The sequence below is a fragment of the Morchella sextelata genome, assembly GCF_020137385.1.
Source record: "Morchella sextelata strain SCLS chromosome Unknown scls_17, whole genome shotgun sequence".
Lineage (NCBI taxonomy): Eukaryota > Fungi > Ascomycota > Pezizomycetes > Pezizales > Morchellaceae > Morchella > Morchella sextelata.
Genome location: NW_025408632.1, coordinates 1,245,122 through 1,254,917, shown reverse-complemented (window position 1 = coordinate 1,254,917; position 9,796 = coordinate 1,245,122). Strand labels below are relative to the sequence as shown.

At 46.7% G+C, this 9,796-nt stretch overlaps 1 protein-coding gene across 1 annotated transcript; it reads left to right on the top strand.

Annotated features, from left to right (window-relative positions):
* Positions 1–7,066: 7,066 nt before the first annotated feature.
* H6S33_004430 (uncharacterized protein) lies at positions 7,067–7,847 on the top strand (the record flags this gene model as incomplete). The annotated part of the gene is made up of 3 exons (XM_044835790.1): positions 7,067–7,193; positions 7,250–7,459; positions 7,519–7,847. 3 exons carry the CDS (start codon positions 7,067–7,069, stop codon positions 7,845–7,847), a joined length of 666 nt encoding a protein of 221 aa, XP_044691168.1.
* Between the last annotated feature and the right edge of the window lie 1,949 nt (positions 7,848–9,796).

The following is a 9,796-nucleotide window of genomic DNA, read 5'->3' as shown; positions in this document are numbered from 1 at the left end:
GTTTCCTTTCAACCAGAGAGCGGTGCAGTTCCTGCCAGAAACTATCCTCTTTAGCAGCCGCATATAGGCGCTCCAAGAATGTATTCTGCAATTGATTCACCCTGACAGCCGCTAGCTTTGCAGGATCCAAAACCAATTGACCTGGCCTGAAAAAGATCTGTGGCTCCGGCTGCAGAGTTTCACCTCCCTCTCCAAGGCGGTGATCCCAGCGCCTAGATAGCACATCAGTCTTGCCATTCTTCTCTCCCGGTCTGTAGACAACTTTAAAATTGTAGCCTGCGAGGTCCTCATACCATCTAGCTTGCCGCCTAGTCAGAACTTTGGTAGAATTAAAATACTCCAAATTCTTGTGGTCTGTAAAAACCGTGATCTCTTGCTCACAAGATTTGAGCATGTGTTCCCATTCCCGGAAAGAGGCTACAATAGCTCCCATTTCCTTATCATGAATGTCATAGTTGATCTCAGCAGGGGAGAACTTCTTAGAATAGAATGCCACCGGATGTAGCTTCCCATCACCCCCATACTGAGAGAGCACCGCTCCCTTGGCAAAATCACTGGCATCTGTCTCGACCACCGTTCTCCTACTAGGGTCAAAATGAAGGAGGATTGGAGCGCTTGTGAACAGCCTCTTGAGTTCTTCAAAGGCCTGCTCATGTGCTGCCGTCCAATACCATTTCTTGTCTTTTTGCAGGAGGTCAGTTAATGGTTTGCAAACTTTACTGAAGCCTTCAATAAAACGGCGATAGAAGTTTGCAAATCCGAGGAATGCCTGTACTGCCTTGATATTTTCAGGGACCGGCCATTCCTTAACTGCCTCCACCTTGTCTTCTGACATTGATACTCCTTCTTCCGAGATATGATAGCCTAGGTATTCTACTTCTCGGACATGGAAGGATGTCTTATTGATCGAGGCACAGAGCTTAGCTTCCCTAAGCTTCTGCAGCACCTTCTTGACCAATAGCTCATGTTCTTTCTCAGTCTCCGAGTAGATGAGGATGTCATCAATATAGACAACTACTCCTTCATCTAGTAGTTCCTTTAGCACATCATTGATCATTGCCTGGAAAGCGGAGGGAGCATTGCATAGACCAAATGGCATCACATTATACTGATACAGTCCATAGCGGGTTCTGAAAGCGGTTTTCCACTCATCACCTTCTGCTATCCTGATCAAATTGAAGCCGTTCTTCAGGTCTATCTTTGTGAAGATCTTGGCTTTGAACAACCTGTCTCTGAGCTCACTCATGATAGGCAGCGGGTACTTGTCCTTGACAGTGACCTTGTTCAAACCTCTGTAATCCACACAAATCCGCAATGTACCATCCTTCTTAGGAATGAACAATATGGGTGCCGCAGCAGGGCTGTTAGATCTAGAGATCTTTCCTGAAGACAATTCTTTGTCCAGGTACTCTCGGAGGGCCTTCAATTCTGGAGCGGAACATGGGTACAGCGGGCCAAATGGGGGAGCGGTGCCAGGCAAGAGTTTGATCTTCAAATCATTATGAGAATGCGGTGGCATTTCCTCAATCTTCTCTTGACTGAACACATCAGCCCAATCTCGGTATAGGTGGTGTATTTTCTCAGCAATATCACCTCCGTCCTCATCATGCCATACTGAATCAACCAATTGATAGACTGTCTCTTCTTCTTCCAACATTTGGTACGGAGAGATCAGTTCAATCTTGGTGGCCGCTGGGAGACAATTCTGCTTGCAGTAGTCACTCCTCCAGCGTATGGTGTTGAGTTCCCAGTTGATGTCCGGGTTATGCTTCCTAGCCCAACTAATTGGCAGGTAACCGGTCATTCCTTCTTCCAGTGTAGCCACCTCCCATCGGAGTGTCTCTTTATGATCTCCCATAGTCATGCGGACCGGGTGAGTGTAATACTCGCCTCCTCCCATCATGATATCTCCTTGGGCATCAAACATTGTCAGAGGTTGATCCCGCCTCACTAAGGGAATTCCATGTTTTCTGACAAAACTCTGGTTGAGGATAGCTCCTGTACAACCGGTGTCAAACAGGAAAGACCCTTGGGCGCCTTCATCCTTTCCTTTGACCGTCCATGACAGTCCTGCCTTCAGTATAGGTCTTTTTCCATGTACTGGTAAAGAAGGAAGCCTCTGTTCCAACTTTCTTTGCTTAGCAGCGGATTCTGGACTTGTTTCTCTTTGTCTTTTCAACATAGCTAATAGCTTCGGGCACTACTAAGATCAAAAGATCCTTTGGTTCTATTCCCAAGCGGTAATATAGCAGGTATGATGTGTGGTAATTTTTTTTTTTTGGTAGCGGTTTGGAAGTGTCTTGTAGCAAATATAACTTTGGTAGAGCACTGACAGACCAGCTGTTTCGGGTCTTAAACCCATCCTCAGAGTGCTTGGAGCAATCAAATAGGCGGAAACACAATCATAATTTATTCAAGAAAAGCATAGAAACCGAAAAACCCATATAAAAGAAAACTAGTAAACATAGACTAAAACAGACACTTTTTCTACCAGATGATTTCATTGTCCGAGTCTTGCTCAGGCTGAAAAACAAAATCTTCTGTAACCTCCGGGAGTACAACAAGTGGATCTTCTGCTACTACAGCAGCCACTTTAGCCTTCTTCTGAGAGTTGGACTTGCCATTCCCTCTTTTCCGCTTTTGTACTCTCACTGCTGCCACTCGGACAACAGTAGGTTCCTTGGACCAACAATCGGTCCATTTGTGTCTGGACTTGCCGCACTATTGCACAAGTCAGTCTATGCACTCTACCAATAGGGAGTACCGGAAGGTCATACCTTCAAGCATACTTCTGCTCTCCTTCTTTCTTCTAGAATATCCCCCGGGATACCCTTCAGTTCCACCGCTTTGTCTTTAGGTCCTGGAGTCTTCTGAGGTCCGGAGGAGCTCGCAGCTTCTCTTTTCCTCTTAGGCTGCTGGTCCTTCTGAGCGGGAGGATCTTTCTTGGTCCGAGGGTGCGCTTTCTCAGCTGCCATCCCTTGGTACCTCTCATGGGTGTGCCCTAACTCTCTTAGAGCAGCTATCCGCTCCATCAAGGACTTTGGTTTGGGATTAAAAAGAGCCCAACTCATGCCTAGGTCCGGGAGGAGGGAATTATGAATCTTATCATCCACCAACTGACCCTCATAGCCAGTCTTCCACATCAGCTGAATGATAGTATTCAGGAAGAGGTCTATTCCTCCTCGAGCTGTGTGGGTGAGGGTATTCCATTGGGCTACAGCATCATCTCTAGAGATGGCTTCACCGAAGGCAGCTCTAAAAGCATCCACAAAGGAATCCCAGCGCTTCCATCTCTGATCCAACTGCACCGGCATCCCAGCAAGGCGGTTGGCGGAGGCTTGATCAATTGAATTGTGGTATGCCTCATACCATCGGATCGCTGCCTCACCTTCCATCAAGTTGCCTGCATATCGGATCTTAACCTCCTCAGAGGTAAATGACAGACTCTCAATGGAGAACACATTCTCACATTGCCGGATGAAGGTCTCCACTTGCTCCGCCTTGCCCTGGAACTTGGATGGTGGTGGTGCCTTTGGTTCTCGAGCCCTGGTGGAAGTAGAAGGGGGAGAGGCGGCCGGAAGTCGGAACTGCTGGGACATCATAGCCAACAGATCCTTCTGCTGCTTTTCCAACTTCTTCTTGAAATATCTCCGCCAGGCCCTTCTATCACCACCTTCTGGTTCCGAGTCTGAGCTGTCAGAACCGTCTGGATCTCCTGGAGCAGGAGCGCGGGCCTCGGGAGGTGGAGGGTTCTGATTTCCGCCACTTCCTCCCTGTGCCTGAGCTGGAGGGGGAGCGGCGGCCGCAGCAGGAGGGGCCACAGGTGCTACTGGTGCCGGGTTGCTGGCCAGTGGTGAGGTTGCTGCTGGTTGAGCAGCCCCAGACATGGTAAACCTTCCTGGGTTCCTGGCTAGCGGACTAGGAGGTCCTCTGCCTGCTCCTGAGAAGAACTCTCCTTCATAGTCAAAGGATCGGTCGGCTCCTCCAAGGAGTGGATGTGTTCCACCGAAGCGGCTAGGTGGTAAGGGTGAAGCCCCCACCGCTGGCTGCACAATAGGGATAACTCTCCTAGTGGATCGGACCGGAAATGCTGCAAAGGGGCTGGTCTTCCGCTGCATTGTCCTGGTAGCTGCCCTGGACGAGGACCTAGAGCCTAGATTTGGTGCCGGAGTTGCTGGCCTAGCCACCACCAGTCTTCCTTCATCAAGGGCTCTCTGTATCTCGGCCACAAAGTCCGGTGGAGTAGCCGGGTTTGTCCACTCAATCTCCATGGCATCGGCATTCAGCTCATCTTTCTCCACATACTTCCGGAGTTCTTCCTGAACAGAGTTGACCTCCATTCTCATGTACTCAAGAGCTTCTGCCATCAGAGCATTCTGTGCTGCCTGGCGCTCTTGTACAAGGAGTAGGGCCTGACTGCCCCGGGTCAACTGATTCTGCAGACTATGCTGGAGGTAGGTCTGGAGCTCGGTGAAGAACTGTTGGACCGAAATCTCGTCGGTGTCCTGCCAGGCAGGCTCACAGCCGGGAATATAGGTCTGTAGGGCGGTCCTGGGCTTCTTAACAAGCTGTGTCTGCCCGGTGGCATCAAGCTGGAGGGGCACCGGCTGCCATTCAATCTGAAGGGGTGCATCTGGAGCCGAGAGGGCAGACATTTTGTATAGGGGAAGAATAATCTGAAGGTGACTTGAGCCTTAAAGATTATCTGTAACGGGGGTCCTTTCTAAGAGAAATAGATATGTATAGAATAGAGACGGCCGTGCAAGATAGACAATCAGGTTGCAGATTATTCAAAGATACTATCGCTAGAACTCAATAATCTTTAAGGGCTCTGCTACCGATAAGAATTCTGGTTTTTCTTTCTGATGAAGACTCGAGAGAACAGGACTGAAGGGCGAGAATGAACCTGAGTACTTATACTCCGAAGGCCTCTATTCTCTGCTCCTAACTCCTTTACTAAGTTCCGGTGGGCCCTCCCTTAGTACCGGAAACAATACCACCGCTACCCCGCTTTTCTCTAAGCGTCAGCAGGTGTTTCCGATACCCAAGGCAACCACCCTTAGTCAAAGCCTTTGTAACACCTGCAGCCTCGGTTACCACACAACCGAGGACCTGCATGAATGAGCTACCGCTCAGGTGTCAGCTTAATCATTGCTGTAGAGCTTTCATTTATTGTAGACTTCCCTAGCATAGTCCCTGCCTTTCGGCGGACTTACAATGCTCAGAGGATACAGAGGATCACCGGGCAATCAGAGCTTCACTCTGGCCGGTCTTCTAGTCACTGGCGAGGCATAGACTCGTCAGTCCTTGCTCCCATGAATAGATCCTCTTCCTAGCGCCCGGAATGTAGTTACTCTGACAGCTGGTAGCTAACCACACTGCCGGTACTTGCATATCACCGTGCAACTGGCTTCTAACAATAACTCTCAGCATGTAACCGGGCCCTGTGTGTACTCATACACCAGACAGTTGAAATGGCTCCGTTACACCTTCCAAGCGGATAAGCATCACAGGCGTATCTAACATATCCTCACAAGCGGATAAGCCTCACGAGCCTACCTACATATCCTCCTACAGAGATACCTCGCTGGAGATATCCCCCTACAGAGATACGTCGCTGGAGATATCTCATATACTGGGAATCTTATCTTTTAGGCCCCAAAACAGGCCATTTGACCCCTGTTTATCCCCCCCCAGGGGATGACTTATCCCGTTTACACCAAAATTATTGTACCATAGGGGCTATCTCTTTCATGGCTACATATCGTTTTAGTCTCCCTGTGATTTCTTTATTCTCTCGCTATAATTCACGATCTCAAGAGAGGGGCATATTTCTTCACTTGGTCAACAATATCCCAAACCTCGATGATCTAACATACCGTATATCCCGGTAATATAACCTTCAGAACCTGGACAATATATCCCCAGCTGCAGGTGCTTATATATTGGCGACACCGGAAGTCCCTGGGCCCCTGCAGCTGGTTTGTCTTTCGTGAGAGAACTAATATATATTTTACGCCATTATTAAGCCATAAATATAGATTAGCAGGCTCAGGGACTTTACGCCGTTGAGTGCATACCATCTCGGAGACTGGATATATTACATGTACGTAGCTACCATGGGTACTACTAGTAGGTCAGCGAGATACATGGCCGCAAATCAGCTCAGAGCCCTAGTGCACTTCGGGTTTTAGTAAACTTCATATTCTCTTTTTCCGCTAGACATTTTCCCTCTAGATTTGAACTTGTATTGCAATATTGATCTAAAGAACAATTGACTACATGTACTTATATTCTATCGTATTTAGTTAATCAATAGAGCATCTAATCATGATCAAATAAAACAAGCTTCTATGTATGTATGTAGGTACAAGGTTGTGGCTACAAATCGATCTCGCTTAATTAGGTTAGACCCTATGTGGTGCTACATGCGGCGATGAATCTGTACTTTGGATTAAAGAATCACTCGTACCGATACCTACCGCAATCGGAATCCTGCCTGCTGTTTCAAACTGTAGCTGAGCATGTTGTAATCAGTCTGAGCCTCAATATCCGGCAGCTTTTTATTGATTGTATACTATCCTCGTGATGAGCAGGATTCTTTATCGGCCGAAGAACACTCGCGGGGATATGTATCGATTTGTCAACCAACAGAGTTACAGCGCTTATGTAGTACTGTTCGATTCTTCACGATTCTTCGCGGATGGTTCTGACAAAGCTTTGGAAATGCAACCTCTGTCTCACTGAGTGTTTCCCCCTCTCCGCTAACACGGGCCGTCTAACTGTTTTTCGTAGGCCAAAACAACTTCGTACTAGAGGTGTGCGGGGAAACTTGGCACATTAGCTGGAAAAAGTAGAGAATGAGTTAATACCTACATGTAGCTCTTATCAATGGAATTACATACATCCAAGTTGATGGGAAAAGGTATAAATTAAAGTCTTGCCTCCGCGCTGTTGATTGTGAGTATCCAGAATATCAAAGCATTCACACTCATCAATTCATCAGTTCATCAATCCATCAATCCATCAGTCCATCTCCACTTCCTGACTTAATCCTAAAATCATCATGCCTGCCGACCACGGAAAGCAATTCACCCTCTACACTCACAACGGTCCCAACCCATGGAAGGTTGCCATTGTACTCGAGGCGTTATGTCTTCCCTACCACCTCATCGGCGTCGATTATAGCACCCGTAATTACCACCCCTCCCCGGTCTTCCCCGTTAACAACTGACTAACGCATCTTCAGAGGAACATAAGAAGAAACCATACACCGACCTGAACCCCAATGGACGCATGCCTACTCTCATAGATCATTCTAATAACGACTTTGTGATCTGGGAGTCTGGTGCTATCATACTATACCTTGTTGGCAAGTACGATAAGGAACATAAGATTTCATTTGAAGATTTTGAGCAGACTTCGACTGCAATCCAGTACCTAATGTTCCAGATGTCTGGTTCGTCTCTCCACCATTGCCATGCAACGTATATTGTAGGTGTTGACATAATATTCCAGGTCAGGGCCCATACTACGGGCAAGCAGTGTGGTTCAGCAGACACCACGGTGAGAAGATCCCCAGCGCTATCGACAGATACAACAAAGAAGTGCTGCGAGTTCTTAGCGTCCTAGAGGACATTCTCAAAGACAAGGAATGGCTCGTGGGCGGCAAATGTTCCTATGCTGATCTCTCGTTCCTCCCGTGGAACGGGTTGCTGGGATGGATGTCAGGATTTGATGGGTGGCAGGAGAAGTACCCCAAGGTTGCCGCTTGGGATGCGAAGATGAATGAATTGGATAGTGTGAAGAAGATGAAGGCGGCCAAGGAAGCTCTTGCAAACCACTAGAGAAATTATAGGTCGAATTTAGCACGTCAAAAGGGCCTAGGAAATATATAAATTTACAATATATTATTTTGAATACTGCCAATTGGTGTGCAGCAACGGTGATAGTGATACTGCTACGTTTGTGTGCATGTTATCGTACGGATCCAACCAATTGAGAGTCATTGTTGCCAAAGTCTCTAGTGAGGGCCTTCTTGTTGATTCACCGCTGAAGATTTCTTTTTTCTTCTTTTTTTCTTCAAATAAGTTGCGTCAAATTCTCGCCAGTTCTTGGAGCTAGATCTGGAAGTATTAACCCAAATCACTCCCGATTTAGGGTATTCGGATTTATCAGTTTCATTTGACAGCTAGCTTCCCCTTAACGTCCTAAAGCCGATTGACCACCTAATTAATATTTTCTTAACTACTTTGTACAACTACATGAGAGGAACTAATATTGCGAGTGACATACCATGAAATTAAGTATGTGGTACAATGAATTAATACCCCTGCCAAATATTTATCCGGGACTAATCCTGAGCCAATCGTTCAACTATCGCCTGGTCGGCCGAGACCTGCTCAGAATCTGGTGCTCTGCATATTGTACAAACCCGGTGCCCGCCTTGCCATATAGGGTAACGATACAGTTCAGATTTCAACAAACAACTCCTGCAAACAGTAATTTTTGGTCCAAAGTTGCCAAGGCTGCAGAGCACCAGATTCTGAGCAGGTCTCGGCCGACCAGGCGATAGATCTAGATATGACTCAAGCACCGAATTTATTGGAGCTAAGTAGTTGAGAGCAACGGGCGCTGCAGTTAAATTCTAATCCCTTTTGTTTTTATTTTCGCCGACCCGAGGTTGCGAGAGTGATTACTTTAGAAACCACTTGAGTACTCGGGGTTATAATATGACCCTAATAAAATTCGTGAGGATCCAATAACTTGGGACTACGGGTATCAGTGGTGGCTAGCTCTAATCTAATATTATGCATATTCTTTGAAGGTTTTATTAGTATTATGTTCAATATAGTAATCAAAACTTGCGACTTTAGAGCTGTCAAGCTATTACTCTTCGGGGACTTAAACGCCAGGCCGGTGTATGGGATACCGTTAATTCTCGAGAAATCCACTATCTCCGCTTCGTTAAATCTTAATTCCGGTGGGGAAAAGTGTGTATCTGCACGAATCCGTGAAGTTTGATACGCCAATTCGCCTTGGCCCAGGCTTACCACATACAAATACGGGGATAGTGGATTTTTCGAGAATTAACTGTATTCGGATTAATCCAATTTTGCGACGCATCAATCTTGAGTGCAATAGAGCGTATTTGCCAACCGTCAATTTCAAGAATTTACAAATTGTGGGGCTCCGAAATGGCAACCGGGGCTGTTAATTTTGAATTTCGGTGGGGCGGCATGCTGTGAGATATATTAGGAGGATCACAAGTACCCAGTTTTGTTACTACCGAAGCTAGTATCATGGGTATGAATTTTCAGTTCCAACAGCGTATTTCACAGGTAGCATGATGGATTGTCTGGTTTTCGGGTTTATTCTGTCATACCGTTAACCAGATCGATTTTGGCCACTGAGGGGAACTGTCAATTTTGCCTCCCGAAACTGTCAAGTTTGAAGTATCAATAGTTGAAATTGACGGTTGGCAAATACGCTCTAATGAGTTCTGCTGCTGCTGCTGCACAGTGATATGTAAATTGACAATACTTCGACCACTAAACTGAAGTTTCCGCGAATCAGCATGTCCAAAAAAATTAATGTTGGTAATATATGCCTTCTCTGATAGGCTCGTAACCATGTTGCAATTGCAGATCTCCTCGAGCTCCCATACAAATTTAATTCCTCTATTATTGGGGGGTCAGCATTGACGGACCATGGGATAACACGAGCTAACCGTTTCAAATGTTGATGCCAAATCATAGGTTCTCCGCGGCCGGTGTAAAAGTTCCGCCGCTGCCAT